We start from the raw sequence: 23,626 nt of genomic DNA, 5'->3' as shown, positions 1-23,626 counted from the left end.
TCGTGGAACCTCTTTTAATTCTCTAATTCATTGCATTATGCGCACTTTGAATGTACTGTACTTGGATGCCAATTTTTCTACAAGAAAACGTGGTATAAAGTTGGTAGAAATGTATTTCCTCTAGATAGCAATAAGAACCAAGAATGCTTGGAGGGGATAATGCTTCAAAAGGACATGTGAGGCAGGCATGAAGCTAAGACAGATTCCTTTGGTGATTTCTCTGTGGAAAAACAGGCAAGGGGGACTTGACCACTTCTATATCCCAATTTAGTGAAGATCTCATGAAGGCCTAAGCAAACTATCAGATGTTGCAAACCACCTGTGTGTGATTATTTTCTAACTGGACACTAAAATGCAGAATATTGAGATCAGCTGGAATTGGTGGCAGACAATGAAGCCACCAGGGCTGGCAGCTTTAGGAGCAAAACCAACCTGAAAACAAAGACAACATGAGTTTTGTTGGGGGCAAGGGCAGTCATGCTTTCCTTCTAGAAAAGAATGAATTTTTCTGAGAAGAACTAAAAATTGTTATTTTGAAAGCAGTACATGGAGCAGCTGATACAAGCCAGTTTCATGCAATACTTCAGCCTGCTATAAAAAGAGAACAAAGTTGAATATGGATAACATTGCACAGGGAAAGTCACATTCAGAGCTGAACTTTGGAGGCAACTGCCTACATACAGGCACATTGTGTTTTCTCAGTAGCTGAAGTAGGGAGAAACCTCAAGATGAGATGACAGGCTTTAAGCTGGTGGCATCTCTACCACACAAGGTTTGAGATGCTTAAAAGATAATTTGCATCATATAAAAACAGGCTCTGAGACAACACATGAATTTCTAGGTAAAGAACCATGTCCCACATGGCTCAAATTAGTGCACAATGGACTATTTTTGGAGATTAAAAGTGAGCAAAAGCAGCTGTTCTTGACAATCTCTCTCATTTGAATGATGAGGTACAGAGAACATAAAAAGGAAAGCAGACATTAAAGAGTGCATAAATGGCCTGATGTCATATTATATGACCATTGGCCATGAAAACCTTCAGGGTCTGCAATGGGAAGCAATCACACAGAAGATAGTGTAAAAAGAGAAGAAAGATGTTCAAAAGACAACAAGTACTATTATTAGAAACACTGTGCCCATTCATGGGAATGCACAGAAGCTAACAAAGACAAGTAATGTTTCTTCTTAAGCAAATCAGGAAGGAACAGAAAGTTCTGCATAACAAGAAAGGGTTTAACACTATTTGCAAGGGAAAAAGTATCTACATGACTGTATCTAGTGAGGAAATATTAAGCTTAACTGGATTTAGTATTTCTAAAATGCAAGTAAACTGTTAGAAATAGCAAATTCTTCATAATTATGCACTAAGTTTAGCCACTGGAATCAAATCAAAACCTAACAATTTCTGAACAGCTGCCATTTGATGGTCCTGACCTTGACCTTTAATTATTAAAACCCAAAACCACCTGAAAGCCTCCTTTCAAACTTTCTTCCAGTTCTTGAGATCTCTCTGAAAGGCTGGCATGAATCTTACCAAAGCAGGTATTCCCATCTGCTGAGAATAGAGTGGGATTAGATGGCTACACTGGATGCCACTGGAGTGCAGCTGAGAGAGAGGTCACTAAGAGAGAAGGGTCTCCAAAGTGACAGCTAACATTTACAACTCAGCCAAGAGAGTGCTTCATTAAAAAGGGAAGTAAAACATCTCTTTGAAAGGTCTGAAGATCTATACAAAAGGTGCCATTCCTAGAAGCAGTCATATGAACAACCTCAGTATTTGTGTGAACCCTTCAGCTGAAAGAGATCTTTCTTGTCATAAGCAACTTGCTGACAAGCACTGCATCTGCACACACCTGAGCCAGGAAACAAACAAAAACTGTACTCATTCTGTGTTCAAGAACTACCCAGCCCTCTGAATCCTCAGAGGTTCTCTATTTGTAACATTTCAGCTGGAATATCAATCAACATGGAGCTTTTAGAAATTAAGTGCTCTACTACCACCTTCTAAAATCAAAATGAAATGTCAATCAAATTAGCATCTCTGGTTTAAATTTCTACACCATGCAATCAGGAAGATATTTGACAACTAACATTCCACTTCTATCCATCATTTAACAACACTGCAGCAACCTCAGCAGGCTAAGAGAAGGTGCCATTTAAAAGATGACTCTGTTAATCTTTGGGAAGGTAACATGGAATTTATCCTGAATGCAGAGAACATAATGGCATTTGTCAGGAAAAGGCAAAGAAAGCAAGGTCAACTGAACCAAAATAGCCATTTTTAGAGATATGTATATGCGGATATAGAGCTACATCTAGAAATAGATGCACACAGACATACATACATACATATATCTATCTTTATTTTCACTGAATACTTAGCAGCTCCAACTGAGGTAGCTGGTTTCTTCTAGAACAAAGCCTGGCACCTGCAACAAAGCTGTCTTAACACTGCACCACATGCATGCCCCTAAAGTTAATTTACTTTTGAGTAAATTAAGAGTGATTTGGAAGAAAACCATACTTATTTAGCTATCAGTCAATCCTGCCACTGCCAGGACTTCTGATGTAAAAACCATCAACAGAAACTTTGTAAGCATTAGCTCATTAGTTCAATTGGTTTCTGTATTATTTTGGGGAAATCAATGCGTGTAATAAGAACTAACTTACCACCTACTTTTTTTCATTAAATTCATTTTCTTTTGGGAAGTCCTGATTGATATCCAAGTGAAAAAATATGGAAGTTAATTGACTAGCAGCTTAAAAGAATATCAAATAATATAAAAAAATAAGAAAGCTTCTTCAAGGGTAATTAAGAAAAAAAAAAAAAGAGTAGAAGAATGGACTTCCACACAAAATTAGCAAGCCTTAAGTGTCTTACTGGCTCCAAATTGACAAACATTAGCTTAAAAAAGAATTTTTTAAATTCCCAAAATGTTTTCTCCATCCTAAAAACCACATGCCAATGTCTCTTGTTTGTTTATACTATAATTAGATTTGAGCAGATTTATAAAACACTAATTCAGTAGAATAAGCATATTTGAAAAATCCTCACAAGTAGCATCAAGCCAAACTGTTTTTCCTGCCACTTGACACAAGGTGACATTCTGAACAGACACATATTCATAACTTCATTTCTCCAACTGGTACTTAATCTGACTTTGAAAGCAAAACAATTATGAGATTTTCAAACTACAAAAGCATTCCAGCGTGCATTTCACCTACTGGGGCTATTGATGTCATTTTCAGGGACTGAAAATGGAAAAGAGAATCCCAGAGACCATCCCTGGATGTCTTCATTAACTAAATGAATATATGGAGACTTTCAATATACTGTGACTCTGAGTTGAGTGATCTGATATAGAGCAGTGAATTTGTGTTTGCAACAGGAATAGAAGAAGGAAAGAAAGTAATGAGCATTCTTTACTTTTTGAAGTGGAAAACAATTCCTGTAACTTATATTGTGTAATTGTTTATGAATAAGAGGTAACTGAGGGTTGCATTTCACTTTCTGGCTCTTCAAAATTTAAGCAAATTTTAAGAAGTTTTAAGCATCCACAGTGATTAAAAGAAGGAAAATAAAATAGCACGCTAATCTCACTTATTGTGTTTGCAACACTGTAACAACATTAAAGACATTTGATTAGCCAATCCCATATTGGCTTTCCCAGGAGATAAATGCCTGAAAAATACCATTCTGCACTGAAGGAAAAAGTAAGTCTTTTTACATTTTCCTTCACACATTATCCTTTAATTTCAGAAAATGCCACTTGGCCATCTACTCAAAGATGGGCCTATTACTAACCTTTTTGTATCTCCTTTCTGGACTTTTACCCAGTGTTCCACTTGAGCCATGTTACTTTTCCTTTGGAACTGCTTATCTGGATTTGTTCTGGGAACAAACCCTCTTTTATATGAGCCAGTACCATTCTGGTCCACTAGGCCAGCACCCACACTCAATGAGCTAGGGAGTGTTCCATTCTTCTCAGCAGGCTGAGGCTGAGCTACTTGGGACCAGGATGCATTCCTCAAGTCTGGAAATAATGAATCAGCTTCTGCCACTACATGCTTGGCCTTTCCCTTTTTGCTTTCCAGAGTTTCTTGTCTGTGGATGTAACGCTCCTCCTGCTCCTTTTCTCTTCTTATCTCTTCCCGCTTATCGTATCCGAGCATTTCAGCTGATTTCTGATAACTTCCTTTTGTGTCAGCAATCTCTGCCTTCACACATTCTTTGCAGGCATCCACATGATTGACTTGGGGAACAGCTTGCTGATCCACTTTTTCAGTTTCCCTGAAAGAAAACAGGTGTCAGTGATGAACACTGTTCAATTGAGAAAAGTTGGCGTGGTCTCTTTTACAAAGGATCCCCACAAAATCACTGTCTGCAGACTGTGATAAATTTGACATGTTACAATAAATATGCTCAGCAAAACTCAATTGCTATCCCAGTTAGACAAAAGTTACCTTTATTGTGCTGTCAAGCAAGTAGAAATGACTTATACACATCTCTAAAAATGACTGAAAATATTAGTATTGTATGGAAGAAGTGTTCAACATTACATTATGTACAAAAAAGCTGTAAATAAAAAAATCTTCGGGTCCTAAGAAACACAGAAAGCCAAAAAACTGAAACTAAGCTGCCAACTGCTCGTGGCAAAATATAAAAAAAGTCTTTCATATATTTGTAGACGCCTCAGGGACTAGTCACTTCTGGCCAAGAGGACAGGGCAATATCAACATTTAAGTCAGTACTATTGCCCAGGGAATTTCTATTTGGGATCTACTCCTGAAGGAAAAATTGCTCCATGCTGCAGTGCACACTAGTTTACTTCTCTACCTCATTGCCTAAATAATATCAGAAATCTTGATATTCAATTTGAACGCACTATAAAATGTCTGAGGATTCTGGAAGTTTCATGTTGCTTTTGACATATACTTCATTTGCAATTTTCTTCATCTTCTTATAACAATAAGCTTCTCAGCAACTTTTTTTCCTCTCACAAAGTAATGGGTTCTCACTGATCTCAGGGTAGCACCCCATCTCTGAAACTAAGTTCAGCTTCTTTAAAGCTTTATGGAAAGTAAATTCGAAGTGCCATGATAAAATTATTTTCACTTCAGTCTAATTAGAAAAGAATAGTCTACTTAGGAGTAAGGACATTGGATCAATACTTCTAATGTGCCAGACTTCTCCAATTTTTCTTTCATTTATTCCTGTCCCTACAAAGAAGATAAAGAAAGAAGTACCAGATTGTTTCTTGAACTTTATATTAAATCTAGAAAGTCTTAGCACAATATCATATGGAATGTAAAGCTCTGGAAGAGATACTGCTCCCTTCCTTATATTGACTGGCCAGAAGAAAGCAGTGTGAGATACTCAGAGAAACTGCAGCATAACATTTCAACCCTCACAGTGGCTAAAGCAGGGCTGTCTCACACTGCAGTGTTCCTTCATGTGGAGGAGCAGGGAAAGAATCACATTCCAAAGCCAAAACATCAAGAAGGCTACATCAATTTACAGAAAAGGAAAAAATCTGGAAGCACATTTTGGCACAGCTGAATTTTTTCATTATCAGTTCATACCTGCATAAATTAGTTGATATCCAATAACTCTATGCACTTATGATTCACCCGTTTTTAGAACTCTTTTTCCCCTTAACACCACTTCAATTCTAATTCTAAACACTCCTTTGAAACAACTCATAAAATTTCTGTTCTTTCTCTTTTACTTCTCTCTCCCAAAGGCTGCCAATTTGCTGTGGCAGGTGTATGAATGTGCCCACAGAAACTGAAACTTTTTACCTGAAATTCCCTAAAGTATTATATATAGAGAGAAATTAATCATGGCCACTAAATGTGGGCAACACAACTTGCAGGCATACACAGATACTGAACACCAGGTTTCCTTAATTAATACCAGTTAACTATTTTGCAACAGAATAGATTAAAAATAATTAAAGAGAAATTAAATTTCAAAATAAAGAGAAATAAATTAAAAATAATTATTTAAAATAGGAAAGTTTTATTACATATCTACAAACAGCAGCATCAGATACCACGACGGGTGCGATTTATGGAGGATATTAAATTTTTTTAAGATTGTACTTTTTTTTAATGTAAGATATTAACTTTTTTTTAAAAAAGCTTCTGAGTGTAACTTGCCTCTTCAGTGAGGAGCGTGTCTGCATGAGAGCAGCCTGGTTCATAGCCCGGATCCAGGCATTCATATCCTCCTGGGTGTCAGCACTGAAGTAGTACGTCCTCATCCCTGTGTGCTCTGCCTGAGAGCCAATGACAGAATTCTTGTTATAAATATATGCCCTCATACCTGTGTGAACAGCCTGGAAGAAAAAAGAAGTAAAAGTCAGACAGCTCTTTCACCTTTTCCTCCAAAAAATTAACTTAAACCCAACTTTTCCTTGACCACTTCTTGAATTTGGGGTGAATTATCGCACTGCCACAGTGGGCTAAAAGGGCAGTAAACTCAAAAGACGCTCCAAGTTTTACTGAAATTCTTCTGCCTCTTCCTAGAACTACTAAGCTGAAAATCCAGAGCTTCTGATTTTCACAGTGGGAAATTTCAGCTTTTTTTAAAAATTGATACATTTCATTTGCCACAAATACTATACTAAACAAATTGAAGAAATCCCTATACTGAACAAATTTAAGGAATTCTTAATGAGATGTGCATCAGCAAGTCAGTTTACCCAGCCCATTTAATAAATAAATTTATTCAGACAAAAAATAGACAAAAGTCTTATCTTTTAAGCAATTACACTGCTAATTTAAGAATTTATTGCAATGCATGTTATGATCTTTTGGTTAAAGCGTGCACTTGAGCATGTATTAGCTGCAAACTCACAAGACTTACTGATAAAGTTAGTAATAGTGATGGAATTATCACAGCAGATAAAATACTGACAATTATCTCCGCACACTAAAATACTCCACTGCAAACTAAAGGTACCAGCAATTTCTCTATAAATATATTCAGTATTCAAATGGATTCAATATGGAATATCTTTGTAACTCTAGGCTAGTTGAATTTAATAAAATCTCATCCATATTTGTATTAGCAATAGTATAAATATTACAAAATCATGTAAACCCTGCAACATTTCAGATTAGCAGGGAGATATTCATCTCTTTACTTTCCAAAAAAACCTGAAGACAGTATACTCTGCTTGAAAGCTCTTGTAATGATATTAAAATGAAATTAGTAATTAAAACTTATAAAACTAAGCCTGCTATCACACACAAAAACTAATAGCATTAAATACTGCTGAGATGGGGTTTTTTAAGAGGAAAAAGAATTATACCAAATTTTTAATTTGGCTACATCTGTTTCTAAAGGGTAAATGTGCTCTGTAAATCCTGCCTAAATAATTGGTCTTTTTATATTGACGAAATCCTCTCCCCCTTGTTATTCTGAATCAAATTTTAAAAAAATTCTTGTAGAGACAATCATAGATGGCTTCAGAAATACAATACTTTTGCCAAAACCCGGGCTATTTAATGCAGTGCAGCCCTTTCTAAACATTATGACTTGAGTTGTTTACCAAGAATTTCCCAAATTACCATGACCTTAGAGACTGGCATCAACAACTCCAAAGAGCAAAATATGTGCTTGCTATTACAGTGCTTTTAAGCAAGTTCTGAGCAGAATTTCCTCCCTTCCTATGGCAGGCTGTTCCCCTGAATGTGTGAAATGTGGCCTTTCCCTTCTGTGCCTCAAGCAAGGAAGCCTGAGCTTGTTTTGAAAACTGGAGACTGAAGTAGAACAGCCAGCTAGAAAAAGGAGGAGGAAGAGAAAGAAGGGAAAAGTTACATAAAGAAGTCAAGACTCTCTCCTGTTTAGAAGAGTCTCCACTTCCCAACAATATTGGCCAAAAAGGGAATACAAGGTGGTTTCTTCTCAATTCCCACCATTAGCTGCCCACCTGAACACAGGAAAACAGGATTTACACATATTAAACAACAGCTCTGATCAATCATATATTTAGAAATCAAAGGACTTTATTCCTGTTTGCCTGGTTGAGTTCTTTGGTTTTTCTTTGTTGTTATTGGGGGTTGTCTTTTATCTCCATTTTCAGAACATGAGAATGCTCAAATATGATTTAGAAGCATTAATTCGTTATAATTTACGATTACCATTCAATGTATGAAGAGACCAAAAACTGGCAGCTCCAGAAATAGAGGAAAACAGTGACTTTAATGTGAGACCTTATGACTACAGAGTTCCTTCACGGAGCAGGTTGATCCCACAGAAGGTGTTAAAATTCAGAAATGAATCAATTCCTGCAGCAAATCAGACCAGGCATGTCCCACTGCAGACGATGCAGTAGGACCCAACCACTCACTGGTTTTATACTTGCTTAAAAAAAACCAGAATTTTGGAGAACTCTCTGTAGAGATTGCATAGCACACCAAGAAATGGATTTAAACAGCTGTCTTAATTGACCTGTATGCCCTGATCAACATAACCCACTTGTGTTTTAGGTTTCTCTCTGAACACAGCTGCAAGCACTGCCTAAGAGGCTGCAGGTGAAAACAGTATCAAAATGCAAGCTGTGCTGCACCCCTCTCTCTTGAGAGACTGAAGCTCCCACAGCCACAAACATTCCCAGCTTCAGAGGGGATAGGGGAGGTGGTGTGTGATTATCAATGAACACAATATCCTGAAGTTCACAATATATAACACTGGTTAAGGGAAAATTCAAATTTATTTTAGTTATTTATTAGTAGCGCGTTTAAATGCAAGAAAACAACTTTGTGCCAACATCCTGTAGCTGTCCCTGCTGGCAGACAGAAGCTAGCAGGCTTTTTGGGTTTGGGAATTATTTTTTAAAGCCAAAGCTATTAGGATGGCTACAGCATACTAAAAAGCCTAGAACACAGCACATGCTCACGTGTACACCATACACACAACAGGGAAAAAATAATATTGGTACCTATTCATGCATTCAGAGGCCTTAATGTGGACAGACTGAGAAGAAAAGCAGTCTCTCTCCCATAATGCACAGTAGGAGAAATGGACAGTAAACCCCAAGAACACAGGACAAGACAAGGACAAAAAATTAAACAAGTTAAAATCATTAAAAGATCCATATTAAAAAAAAAAAAAAACAACCAAAACCCAAACCCCAAAATCCACTTAACAAAAGAGTGTACTAAAAGTAACTAATGCCTACAGCTGTTATGTTCACCTCCACTTGTTCAAAATACCTAAGAAAGAAAAGCCACCATTCACAGAACAAAGGAATAACTAAAGGAAAAGTTTTCTAGTAACTGTAATCTTTCCAAGTTAGTTCTGTCAATGACCCATAATATACAGAAAACTCTTCCTTCTTCTGAATTTTGGTATTTATGAACGCTTCCTGAGCAAAAATTGGAGCCCTCACTACAAACTCAACAACAGCCCACTACACCTAACAAACCTAATTCATCCTTCACCCTTAAATAATACTGAGTATTTTGAGGATTTCTAGAAGCTTGAACCCTCCCCTCTTCCAAATTCAAAAAGAGAACCTCTCAAATTTACAACCCATGTCATTTCTTCACGTAACTCCCCACACCCAGAGGAATGTGGGAGCCTAAGGAAGCAACACTGACTCGAAACACAAAGGAACAAAATAAATATTTTTGTTTGTTTGTTTGGTTTGTTTTGTTTTTTAGGAAAACCAGTGAGATCAAAAAAACAGACAGGAAGTTTTTCCTGGTTTCAGTGGTCTAAGCCATGAGCAAATACTTCCATTAATAAGACCAATTAAAAATAATTTTCCTTATTTGAAGACAACAAGGTTTCTAAAGAGACTGTGATGACATGAACCTACATAAATTGATATTATTCCTATCCAAAACTATTGTATTACTACATTGTTTTACTACAGAGTACAGTCATTTCTCTGTTAATCACAGAAGTATTTCCAGCTTTGCAAGCCTTTTTACATTAAACACTGAATTTGTGCTCACTCATATTGGTACCAACAAAAAGCTATTCTTTTAAAATGCAGCTATTAGGTTAACTAAACATCTTTAGGAGGAGAGTGCTGAACTAAAAATGCAGTAAGGACCCTGAGTTCTAGGCTCACACACAGCTTAGTGACAATGGCTTCCAGCTAGTCACAGCACTTTGCTTGGCACAAACAGAGGAAGTGAAAAAATTGTCAAGATTTAAAAACTGTATTAAGATAGAGACCTAAAAGCACAGTTTCTAAACAAAAAAAAAATTAAATGCAAATACTGATATATTTCACAGTAGGGGGTTTGATTGATTTCAAAAGCCTACAGGCTGTTCTGCAGGCCTGTAATTGTTAAATACCCAAAGAGACACAAAAACTTAAGCTGGACCTCAGGAGGTCATGAAAGCAAAAGGATTTTGAGAACTCCTACAGTACACATTTTAACGCTTTGCAGGGTTTAACACAGACCCTAGTGAGCATGTATTTTACAAGCTTCCTTCTAACCAAATCATATGCAAAAAGCACCCATGTATTTGCTTAGCAAATTTCCTTCCTCTAGTTTTGCAAACAAAAGAGTTGAATTTTTTTCCAGTTTTGCTGTTTCCCTCGCTTCCAAACTCACCGCTACTTCAAATGGGAGCCAATCCTTCTGTTTTAACAGAAGATTTACAACAATCTCAACAAAGAACAGGCCAAATGTAAAAAAGTGCCATGGCACATTCTCCCACTCATTCAGGTCTTCAATTAAAAAAAAAAGTCTTATCTTTATTTTGGGCTTAATCTGCTCATGTGTTCTATTTCTGGCTGCACTACGCTGCGAGACAGAATGTCCAGCTGGGCTCTGGGTCTGGAGGTGTTCTGAAGAGAGGAGATAAAGGCAATGGCTGCTGAGTGATGGATGCCAGCACGGGGGGGCTCCTGCTGTGGGGTGCCCACACCAAGTCTGTGACCACTGAGCATCAGTGCTGGACAGGGTCCGTGCCACAGGAACAGCACAAAATCCTCCTGCTGCCCTTGGAGCTGGGTCTGAATAAATTCAAACTGCAGCATCCAGCCTGCAGTCACTCATCAAACACCAGTTACAACTGGCCTGACTAACTGATGGATGAAATGCTGATTTTTTTTACAGAGTTTTCTAGCATAAACTTTCTTTTGCTATCAACACCCTATTTCTATCTATATCAATAGATACAGATAGACCCTGTGTGGAAAGTCTCATGGTATTTCCAGAAAAAGTCTCAGATTAAATACCTGGTAGAGCTCATACAGGTATGATATCCCTAAAGGAACAGGGGAAGTCTGCATTTGCTTCTGGAAAGGTTTAACCATGACCAAACCATGGATTCCACTCCCCTTGGCCAGTGGTGACTTAAGAGCGTGTGTAAACACTATTTGAATAAAACAGAAATCAGGGAACCCTAGAAGAGTACACTGAGTTCCCCTCTTTCAGTACATGCTTCCTCCAAGGAAAAGGCTCTAGAAAAGGAGGGCTTTATGAATCACACTCAGTAAATACTGGAGGTGGAATGTTTTTCTTAAACAAAGATTTCTTTGTAGCCTTATCCTGATAACTCCTGCTCAATGCATTTGAAAAAGTACAATAAACATTTCCACCAAGTGCACCGGGTCCTTTTAAAATACATTTCCCAAGTTAATATTTGCTTAATAAATTTCAAACTGCTATCCACTTCAACATAGAACTGAAAGTAAAAAAGGCAGTCTCAATTTTAAAACACCTCAAAAAATCAAAATGCAAGAGAAAGTCACATGTTTTTCATAATTTCAGCATAGAAAATATTTAAACAGATTCCTTCTAGGTCTCCTAAAGTATACCTGATCAAAACCTGATTTGTAAATTAAAGTACATAGCTGATTTGCTTGACAGAAAAACAAGTTCTGCTCTGACTTTGAATCTGCCACAGGCATGGAAGTTTCTGAACTTTGCCTCAGTGCCGCAGTTCTGACAATCATTTGGAGTCAGCTTTTGGCACTAACAAGAACTATGCCCTGTGGGCTTTTACAACGAAGACTAGAACTGCAAATTATAAAATTAAATTTATTTTTAGAAAAAGAAAAAACACAAAACCACCCATAAACTATATCAAACAAGAGTACTTTTTCCTTTTAAAAAGTCCATATCCCTTAGGATGTCTAAGTGCTGTCATTTTCTAACTCAGATCTGAGTAGATTCTTTTCTTTTTAAAAAAACCACAACAAAACCAAACAGATATCAGTCCATTATAAGATCAAGTACTCTATTACAAAGTAAATAAGACTTTTCTTTCAATTTGTACACAGTACTGGAACAACTTGTCAATGCTAATTTCTGATTTTAGAAACAGGCTCTTTACTCAGAGACACTTCATTAAGCTCTAAGGACACTTACAAACTAACATTGACATGAATGCCAATTCATAAGCAAAAAAAAATGCAATGTCACATTTGAACAGGCAGTCAATAAACCTGTCTGCTTTTAAAAGCTAATAACAAGTAAAATAGGAAAACAGATGGTGTCTTGTTTACAACAGCAGCTTTTCTAATGCAAACAAACTATGATTAGCTGATAAGATTTGCAAACGTACCTTAAAAGAAAATTTGCGATTTATCCGATCTTCAGGTCCGACTGGAGATATGACATAACTGGGCAATGGGATGCTCCCCAGAACAGACTCTTCTCTGCTGTCTGTAGAATAAAAAAATAGAATTTAATTTAATTCCCTGCCCTGTTCAACGGGCTAACAGTATATTCTCCTTTATGGACACAGAGAAAACAGACACTAAGCAGAAACAACAGTGGTTCAAACTCAACATAGGGAAAAGCATTTTCCCAAGAAAAGAGCAGCAGGGGCACAGGGCAAGGAAGAAGCTGTGCCATCTCCATCCTTGGAGCTTTCCAGTGCCTGACTTGATCAAACCCTGAGCAACCTGGGGTGACTCCTTTCCTGACCCTGCTTTCACCAGGCACTGGGATGGGACACTTCCTGAAGTCCCTCCTGACACAATTTCACTTATCATTCAACACCAATAATACATGAAGAAATATGTTTTCGTTTTAAAGAAGAAAAGTTTGGAGTTTGTTTTCTTAAACAGATTCAGTTTTTACTGAGTTTTTTTTCTTTTTTTCTTGGGGAGGTCAGGGTTGGATGCTGCTTTTTAGCTTCAGCCAGAAGAACACACTTCAAGTATAAAGCTTATTGTGCCAAATGAACAGTGACAAGCTGCAAAACATGATGGACCTTCCATTTAGCACTGTACATCTAGGCTAATGGCTATAATTAGGAAACCTCTCTTACTGCTGGCTCCAAGTGATCGACAGCAGAAATGCAGTGTCTAGAAATATCAACTCCAAGTCTGATATTCTGTAATGCTTTCCAAAAATTGTAGCACATGAAGCATTCAAAACTTGAAAATAACCTTATGTAATATCTAGTTTGGTCTAAGATCACATTTAACCTTTTTTTTCTGGTAGAATCACTGGATTCAGAAGTTCTCACTCTTACTTTGTCCCTTGGATTAAAACTGAACCAATGCCCTGATCTGGCCATAGCAAACTCTCACAAAACTCAGATATCCAAGTGCAAGCAAGTAGGTACCAGAACACAGACCAGAGATGGGATAAATCTTATTTATTCCAGTCAGACGTTCTGCAATGTAAACTGTGGCACTCACCAAACATAAATGATGTGAAAAAATATCATACAGCATCCTTTGCTTCCCCTAATCTGGCCTAGAATTTGCTGTGCATTTAAGAGGTCTGGCCAAGCAATTGTTTGACTGCTCATCTCAGAACAACTAACTTTACCTGAAGAGTTCAATTAGTTCATGCATTCACCATGGCTTGTACAGGTGAACTGTTCAGACTAACTCAAAACAGTTAATACCTACTCACCTTTGTAGTAAAACAAACAAAAATCAGCAAGCACAAACCATCGTCTCTTCCATAATCTCATTCCAGAGCTATCCTGAAATGCAAGAAATGTGGTACACTTTTCATTTAGGGAAAGTTAATAGACACAGCATTGATCCAATGAGTAGTTTACCAGAAGTTAACCTAAATGTGAATGCTAAGTGCAAAACAAATGGTTTCTATCTTAGCAAAATATTGTGTACTAAGAAAGATAAGAGTCAAACCATCCAGCTATAAAATAATGAGGGCAGAATAGTCAAATGCTAATTTTCATTAAGTAATTAAACCCTCATCCCCTAACAGCATTCAGATTAACCTTGTACACAACCAACACTTATTTTATCTGCTCAGATTTATCTGCAATAAGGAAACCAAGAGTGTTTCTGGATGGCACAAACTCCAACAAAGATTGCCTGCAGACCAAATGAAAATCACTACACAGCTGTGAAGTATGACCTCACATTTCAGGCAATGATATCCTATAATTCAATCACCATATGTTACCCATGCCTAAAATATAATTTAATCAAATATTCCTTAGGAAATAAAACAGGATGCATAATGTGCAAATTTTAATGAAGTATAATATAATATGCCTGTGGAGATATATATAGATATAGATATATATAACCTTGTCAGAATGAGTATTATTTGCATTGAAATTAATTTCTGAAGCTTTTAAAACTGCCAGACTATAACCTAGGCAAGTGCAACTTCTTCAGGTCAGGTAGGCTTCAATGGCACCACCAGGATAAAAAGCACCTTCAGATTTTAAGGGTTTACAAGCAAAGGTTAGGGGACAGAAGGAAATAGGATATACAACATTGCCCTAGCTATTTCTCTCCTCCTTTCTGCAATCAAATCAAGTATTGAAGGAATTTCTTCCCTTCCCATTTTCATGCCACAAGGCTGGCAACACATACTGTGTCTGAGTTCTGATTCTGTCCTGAGAACTAATGGACTTGGGTAGTGAATGTCAACAGAGCTGGGAGTGGAGCACAGCAGAATTACATCCCTCCACCCAGGAGGAAGCAGACAGCTGTCAGCTATTTCACTTTCATGTAAAACCATAATTGTAAGCCTCAGATTTCAGCCTTCTCCTGCCCACCCCTAAATCTAGCTGCTGGATCTCTGGTGATAATCTGGTAGACACGGGCTGCCAAATGAGAAGCAGGGGAATTATTCTCATATAACAAACAGCTTTTTTTACTTATTGCACTCAAAGATGTGTTTCTGTCAGCTTAAGAGTTCAAGATATAGCAGCTGTAGAATTCTGTTCAATGAATGAAATTCCATAATCCAGTCTTTGCTGGCTACATGTCCCCATTTCCCACAATTTTCTCCCTCCTACTTCTGGAGAACAAAAAGGCATAGGGACTGGAATTAAGCCTTTGATCAGCATAGAAGGGCATAACCAAGTAGATAGAATAAGGCCTTCACAGCCAGCCTCAGGCTGCCTGTGTTCTGAGGGAGTCAAAGATCAGCCTGACAATGAGCCAGCAGGCTAAACCAGGGAAAATAACAAGTTACAGCCTGAACATTGAGCTGTGATGGTGATGTCCATTTATCAGTTTCCTCTTCTGAATCAAACCCATTTGTACACCTTGGTGTTCCTGCTTGCTGAGCCCGAATTCCTCATTATGGAAGCCTGTGGAGCACCCAGCACTGCCCTGTGCCACCAGCACTGGAGCTTCTGCTTTCCCAGCTGATGAAGATGCTCGCATTGAAGTCTATACCTGTTTGTGCAGCCAGCCTCTCACTATCACAGGAACATTGGGATTCCTCCTGATGGCTTGCTCCCTCTTTCCAAAGCTGTGAACTTTGTTTCCAGTCTTCACAACCTGTAAGGTACAATGCAGCAGTGGTTTCTAAACCATACCCAGACTCATTTCACGTTACAAATACTCTCACTTCAATAACTTACACTTCATTACACAGCCACAAAGTACTCACGGTATTTTCAAGGGCAAGTAAACAGGCAATGATATTTACAACAGAGCAAAGTCAATCTTCCACCTTCATCAAGGTGGTGTGCCAGCTCCTGCTGAAGAGCAGCAGCACTGGTGTGTCAAGTCAGAAGGCAGAACTGTGGAAATTTTAGTGTGCCTGGGAAGAATTTTTGAGAGCTGCATGCAAGTCTCTGTGGAAAATATTGCACAAGTCTCTCACATGCAGAGGACTGTGAGCAGATGAATCTTACTCTTGCTCTTTGTTTGGCTTTTTTGGGGGGGTGTGGATGGGGTTTTTTGGGTGGATTTTAATTTTTCCTTCCTGTTTAAATTCAAACAACATTGATAGCTTAATAAAATGCTTGGACTCTGGCCCTGCAAACAAAAGGAGACGACAGTGAGGCTGCCAGGGAAGAGAACTACGCAGCAGCCAGTGGGAATCACAGGACTAGGTAATGATCTGTGTCTTACTGAAACCTCAGTTTTGACCCACATGGACAAAACTATTTCAAAAACAAACAAGCAAGGCCCATCCATGTGTGAAAAAGCACGAATCACTCAATGAGTAATTTGCCTGTTCTTTTCCAGCCTCAGCCCAGTTTGCTCCTCCAATTGCTTCAGGACAGACTACTCTAACAGTTGCTGCCAACTTCTCCAAGAAAAGAGCTGTCCAAATTCTTTCCTACAGTGTCTCTCTTTTTAATCTTTGAGCTTGTCAGGGTCCAGATGTGGGCTGCAGGCAAACAGCAGTTCTGAAACAAGTATATTCACCACACACAAGGGATAACATCAGAAAAATATCTCAGTATACTGCTCCTGCCAGTCAGGCAACATCTGGACTAGAAGACAACATATAATAGAAATAATTCTATCAAAATATTGTAACTTTAAATGGATTCTATTGATTGATTTATGAAGGCCAGACTTGACCAACCTGCACTAAATTTCCTGTCTTAATGCAGGGTTAAGATAATAGCTAAAACCAGTATGGACAAATGCACTTCATTTTTGGGTGCTCCAGCATCTGAAGGAGCAAGGCAGGTTTAAGAGGAGTGAGGAGCAGGATTTCCCCAGCAGTGCCACCTCCCCAGACAGCTCAGTGAGAGCCTGCAGGAGAGCCTGCAGCACCCAGGGCACCACAGGCGGTCGCCTGAGGAAAAAGCCCACACTTGTCCCCCTGTCCAGGGCTGCTGGCACAAACCCAGCAGAGCAGGCTGCAGAACAGGTTTCTGAGGAGGTGCCTCTGCCATCCAGCTGGCAAAAGGCAGTTCATAGCAGGAGTCAGGTCAGGATGGTACCACCAAGATCCCCAGGCTGTGTCTCTGCCAGACCTGTGCTAGGGCACTCAGCCAACAGGCTGCAGAGCTCTGGCTTTGGGCAAACACAGCCATATAGGGGCTTTTGTAAAGAAAAATGAGAAGTCAACAATACACGTGAGTTTTTAAAAATTGTTGCCAATGTTAAGATGCAACAGCTACATTTAAAAGGTTGATGAAAAATAATGAGGCCCAAATTTGTTAAAGCTCTGAAAGTCAAAAATCTGGTTTTGTTTTTACTTTATCTATGCTTTGATGCCGAACACAAATCAATTTACAAAATGCACAGAATTTAATTTCCTAATCTTTCTCTCATGTAGATCTTTGGAAGGGTGAAGGAACTGAAAAGCAGTTGAAGCGCAGCTGATCTAGCCTTACAGCAGCATTTAAATTTGATTTTTTTTTTAATCAGATCTTTTAATCAAGCTCTCTCATCTTAATAATTTAAAAATGCAGACCACAATGTAGAAAAATCATCCTTGGACTTGGTCAAACGACCAAATAATTTCTATGGCACAGGAGTAGGAAAATTTTTCCAAAGGCTGTGTATTATATGTCAATCCAATACCCATAATGGAAACAAAATTATCATTTTATGGTGCTTTATGTAATTAAAATTCTCATATAATCTTCAGTATTGATCATCTCATTCTGCTCTGGAATAAAACAAAGCATAACAGATACTTAGTCACGCCTTGTTTCCACTGGCTAGACTAAGAAATTGGTTTAAAAGAACAGGTGTGTATTTTTAAACTATTTCCCTGCATTGCAGTAGTCTGTTCCCAACTTGAATTCTTCTGGCATCATTGTCAGGAGTTTAAAAATGCAGGTCAGCACAGCTGTCTGTATCACTGAAGACACAAAAGTCACTTTTGACTTCAGTACACTTGTTATGCTGACTTGCTTGTGAATGACTGCTGAGTTTTTGCAACAAAACTCAAAAATGTCAAAGCCAAAATTTTCAAATCCCTTTCCATCAGTGTCTCATCTTCTTTCTTACAGTAGCTTGAAGCTGAGGAGGAAAGTTGCTAACTTGTTATGTAATTTATTTCTTTCTTTTAAACAGGACAAACAAAAATGTACAGACAGACATTTTTTTGGAACAGATTTTTAAAATAGTAAACAGGAATACTGTATTTTGGTCAAAATATGCAAATACATATGGAACTTTCAACCTAGAAGGAATTTTAAAAAATCAATCCATAAAAAGCCACCTGTTTAAGTCACAAACTCATTATGTCAAAAAATCTCAGTGTTTCAGTTAGAAATGAACTTATGAATCCTTTCAGTATCTCCAAGAAAATAAGATATTTTTCAGATAGAAAAAACTGAAAGTCTCCAAAAATCTCCAAATTTTGAGCATTAACATGCAGTGGCTGTGAACTAGACCCTGTGCTGCACTCCAGCTCCAGACAGTCCCAGAGCTGGCACATCACATTCCTGTCACCACTGCTTGTTCCAGCTGCTAGACACATTCTTTACTTGGATTCCTCACCAGTTTACCTCTGAGAAATACCAACAACTACCAGTGTCATCAACAATTCAATCACTTCTGTTATGCAGAACCCATCCAAAACATGTTCTCAAAATGTAGATTGCAAATACACTCCCTACTGTCCTTTCAGTTTTGACTTGACCAAAGTCCTGTGTGGCACAGTAACATTTACAAACTTCCCCCAAACACCACCACATGTTTCAACAGAATAAATTCCAAATGCACCTTACTGCCAAACTGAAGCACACCCTTATTCCTCCATAACCTTAATTATTAATCAATATAAATGGCTTTTAATATAGTTAATCATGTAATTGAATTGGCTATGAACAAGATTTTTGGGACAAGAGAATAATTGCAGTTTATCAAAATGCCCCTTTGCTTTTCATTCCCTCCACCCCATACCCCTCAAATGTCAAAGAGCAGCATAGACTGCATTGGCCTAAAGTCTTTAGATGACTTACTCAGACAGTTCCTGCATCAAAATACTGGCTCCAAATGTGCACAGCTCTAAAGGAAAAAAGGCTGAACTTGGCCAGGATTCCAACACTATAAACACACCATTCTGTGATGGCATTTGCAAGACCAAATTATAGAAGCATTTAATAAAAACATTTTATAATTACCCATGACTAAGTAGAGGACATGAACATGCCTCTGGCTTCATGACTGTGCTTCATGTCTGCATCTGAACTAACTCTTTGAAAGAATGATTATGGAATTCAAGGAAGAAAACATTTAGAAATAGATGGAAGGACCTTAAAATCTATTCTCAACCTCCTAAAAGTCAACCTCAAAGTGGAGGACACAGGTTATTTTACATCCTTTTTTCTCACTGCTAGTTCACTTGAAGTAATTTTTGTGTTAGAATGTGAAGGAATTCAACAGATCTTCTCACTCTACAAAACAAGAGAAGTGATTTCAAGCCTGTTAACACATGCAATGATGAAACACAGCATATGTAGGAAAGATGCTGGTTCACCTTAATTAAGGACCCAAAGTAGAATGGATCTTATAAAAACAAACTTGGTGGAGAAGCAAAGTACTGGCAAAGCCTCTCTGAGAGCTTTATTCTAAGTCTAAAGCTGCCATGTGTTAAAAAAATCCACACCTGGGAGCCTGCCAGAAGCATGCATAGCCATCCTCACAGTGGACTGCAAACAGAACAGAAAGAGAGACCAACACCAGATCAACCACAGCCATGGGAGGTGATTCTGCACATTCTCTAAGCTGTGATGAAAAAAGCATTACCCTCCTGTTGAGCTCTGTGATTCTGACATGCCCAGTGAATTAGCCCCCAGCAGGTGGCTGGCCTGGGAGTGGAATCCAGTCCCCATTTCTGGTCTCTGCTGGATCAGTGCAAGCAGGTGACCGAGGGAAGCAGCAGGAGCAGGGGTCAGAGGATGCACACTTTTTGGCAGAAGTGTGATCCTGGCCAAGTTAAAGCCAACTGTGTCACTGGAGAACTCCCCAGCTCAAAGACCCCTATCAGGTCCCCAGTAAGTTTGCTGGTTTAGAGAGGGAAAAAATGAGCTTTCTGCCTCTAATGCAGGCTTTAAAAAATCAGAGTTAGGAGGATAAATACAGTAAAAATAAATGCCAACATAATTCAGTAAGTTCAACTCTTCAAAAATCAAAAAAGTGTTTCAAATAATTCAAGTAACCTACTAAGCAGACTCTTTGCAGTGATAAGTTCATCTAGTGATAAGTTCATCTTTAAAGATAAATGCATTCTTGAGATATGATACATCACAACCTTTGTGTTGGTTCAGTAACTTATACACTTAGGGTTTTAAAAAATAATTTTAGGCTTCTCATGAAATTGTATCTTCTCCTGTATTCAAGCACATCAAAACATTAGTAAAAGATTTTAAATATTCCAACTAAACGAAACATCTTTGCAATCAATTCGGTGAAGTCCTTTCTTGAACTCAGTTACATAAGAGGCTGCCCACTTTTGCATTTAAAAAAAAAACCAACTGAGAAATTTAAGAACTGCAGTCAAAGTTAAGAAAATTATCTCTGTTAATTTTTTCAATATGGCTCTATCCCTTTTTATCCACCCACTACCATTCTCACTGTTCTGTAATTTATTGTAAGGTCAAAGAAGTATTAAAATAGATGGTGACACTTCAAGTACAGCACTTTATTATATTTTGTTCAATAATGGACACTGGTCCTTTGTCAATGACAAGGAATGGAGTTTTCTATTATTAAACATTATGTGTGTGAACTTGGTGCCTGCACTGCTTGTGCAATGCAGCGAGGGCAGAAAAGGATTTAATTGTTACTAGGAGGAGGAAAGCAGTAAGATTTCATGGAAAAATAAGAACTGCAAACGCCTGGTATCATACATCACTTTTTGCCACATACACTGGAGTACTAAAACACTTGCTGGAATACTAATATCACATATATTTACTTTGTAAGACTCAAACTTTCTATGTCCCAATAAAGTAAGAAGTTACCATTCAATGCTGTCAGGGTATACAGTGCTTCTGAAAGAGCTGTACCAGGGCTGTTACTGCTGTATACAGTGCTGTCAGAAGGTTTGTGTCTGCATAGAAGGTATTACCTCTTCTCTGAGGTCTTACCAAACTTCCAGCTAAATCAGCATAACACTGGATTTAAAATCAGTGAAGTTGTGATCAACAAGCTGAAAAAAACAGCTTTTTCCTTTTACCTTAGAGCCAGGTTTTGTATCAACAGCAGACGTGGTTACTGCAGTGGACGTTTCACTGACCATGCTGGAAGGCCTTTGGTTTAGTTGTTGGTTGGACATAGATGAATTCTGTCTAGAAAGCAAACAAAACCAGATCATCTAAAGCACATTGTTTCAAATATTCAGCTTGGCCTTTTTGTGTTTAAAATTCAGTGTGAAAAGAACAAGTTAGTCAAACATTCCCTGTGTCTGCAAGATCCCTTGCACCACTCCTGTCATTTCCATCTCAGGTCTTTCTCAAGCAGTGACATCTGATGATTGGTATTTGTCTATGCATCAGGAGGGAGAAACCTGCCAAATTATCTGCAAGCCCAGGAGAGAATGAAGATCTAACAAGGAGTGCAGGAAGAGAGAAGGTAAGGCCTAGGCAGTGGAACCAAAGTGCCCAATTTAGAGAATTGGCCAAACCTGTGAAAGAGCCAGTACTGGGGAGAAAAGGACAGGAATCAGCACTTGGCAGTAACAGGCTTTTTATTTAAAATCAAATTGAGTCCTGACTGCTGTTAGATCTTTCACTAACTTAATGCTGTATCTTTGAATCTGCCCAAAATATGATTCATAGCACAATATGAATTATTAAAATACCTTTTAAGCAAAATGGTGCAATTCAAGGCAGATAGCTGTTAGAAATGGGTAATTTCTGAGTCATCCTGAGATTCCAGAAATCCTGATAACTAGCTCAGATATCCATTTAAAGCATAAGTGAGGTCAATCCTACCAGAAGAACCTGTTCAACAAGTAAGAATTCAGCACAGCCACCCAGATGAAGAACTGAGAGGATAAATGGAAGGGCAAAATAAAATCTCTGTGAAGAGAAGCTGCAGCAGCCAAACTCAACACCAGCATCGAATGAAATTAAAACCACAGGTGGCATTTTCAAAAATCATTAACAACATAATTTAGCAAATAACAAGTAGCAATAGTCACATCAGAAAAGAAAACACAACAAAACAAACAATTAACACCTGATTTTCCTTTTCCCAGTCACCAAAGCCATTTATCAGAAAAACCAAAAATGGTATACAAGTTACACCAACCATGGTTGCTGCTACCACTGAAATCCAGATCTGAACACAACAGAGAACAGAATAATTCTGGGGAGTTACCACAGTTATCATGAGAACAGAGAAGAGTCTGTGATTTTAGTAGCTCAACAGAAAGTTTAACAGAGGACAAAATAATTTCCACCTCTGCTCTTCCTCAGTTCCAACCTGAACAATTATCTGTTCAAAAGCTTGGACAGGTGGATTTTCCATATTTTTCCATTTGTGACCAGGGTTTCAATGCAGCTTGCAAGTAAGTAATATAAGTTAGGTCCTATTTTATTTATATCTTGCATATCTGACATAAATTCCTTCTTTCTAGATTTTATATATAACTTCAGGTCCAAGATATAAGAACAACCTACAGCAAGCCCCTAAAATTCCTGGCCATCCTTTAAAGCAAAGGGACTTAATCATGTCAGTTTGAGTCAATTTGCCTCACCTCTTATGGACCAGGTACCCTGGTTCAACATTTAATCACTTTTTAATCCAGTCTATGCAAAATTCAGACTAAGAAACTTCTCATATATGACACTGCCTAAGCTATTCCTGTTGATTAAAATGAAAAATACAATTTAAACTTTGACAAACTGGAATTATTTTTTCCAATAAAAAATTAATGAAGAAGAAAAAAACCCAGAGGAATGGTTTTAACTTAAAATTTCTACTCTGATTTAACAGATTTTCTCTATTCCCAAAAATGCTGTTTCACAGCAGGTTAAACATACTGCACTTTAAAAAAAAATAGAAGAATTACAGAGCAAAATAAGCTATATGTTTAACAATACCATCATAAGAAAATCATAATACAATACAGAATGATAAAAATGTAATTTCTGAGCATTTATTATGAGATCATACTGTGATTGCTCCTCCACTTGATACTACAAGTAATCACTGCCAAGAAACCAGGCTTTCCCTTTCTAGTAATATCAAATTAATGATGAACTTCAAATTCACAAGAAGAAAAATACTCTTTAAAAAATGTGAGGTAGTTGCCATGGAAGAATTCAAACAGCAAGCAAAAGACACATCAAGTCCATTGAAAGAGAAAATACATTATTATTCTGCTATAAAAAGTCTTCAGCAGCAAACCTGGTGATGCAAATTTGCTGTACCCAACATTTAACAGAAAACACAAAACAATACTGCAAATTCATTTCAGTATTTGTATATAGTATTTCAAGGATACAGTAGGATTTTTGCATGAAATCAGAACATAAAACTCA

General features: G+C 37.9%; 1 protein-coding gene across 3 annotated transcripts in view; it reads right to left on the bottom strand.

The window, feature by feature from the left end:
- PLEKHA7 (pleckstrin homology domain containing A7) overlaps positions 1-23,626 on the bottom strand; it is a 103,781-nt gene that overhangs the window by 32,277 nt on the left and 47,878 nt on the right. For all 3 annotated transcript variants that reach the window (XM_084208416.1, XM_084208417.1, XM_084208418.1), the window contains exons 3-8: positions 21,316-21,427; positions 15,609-15,713; positions 13,855-13,927; positions 12,548-12,648; positions 6,166-6,284; positions 3,809-4,294 (exon numbers count right to left, since the gene is read on the bottom strand). In XM_084208416.1, the coding sequence (XP_084064542.1) occupies positions 3,809-4,294; positions 6,166-6,284; positions 12,548-12,648; positions 13,855-13,927; positions 15,609-15,713; positions 21,316-21,427 (996 nt within the window). The remainder of the gene's footprint in view (positions 1-3,808; positions 4,295-6,165; positions 6,285-12,547; positions 12,649-13,854; positions 13,928-15,608; positions 15,714-21,315; positions 21,428-23,626) is intronic.

Source organism: Fringilla coelebs, assembly GCF_963513975.1.
Source record: "Fringilla coelebs genome assembly, chromosome: 6".
Classification (NCBI taxonomy): Eukaryota; Metazoa; Chordata; class Aves; order Passeriformes; family Fringillidae; genus Fringilla; species Fringilla coelebs.
Note: the sequence above shows the minus strand (reverse complement) of the source record. Positions and strands in the feature narration are given on the sequence as shown.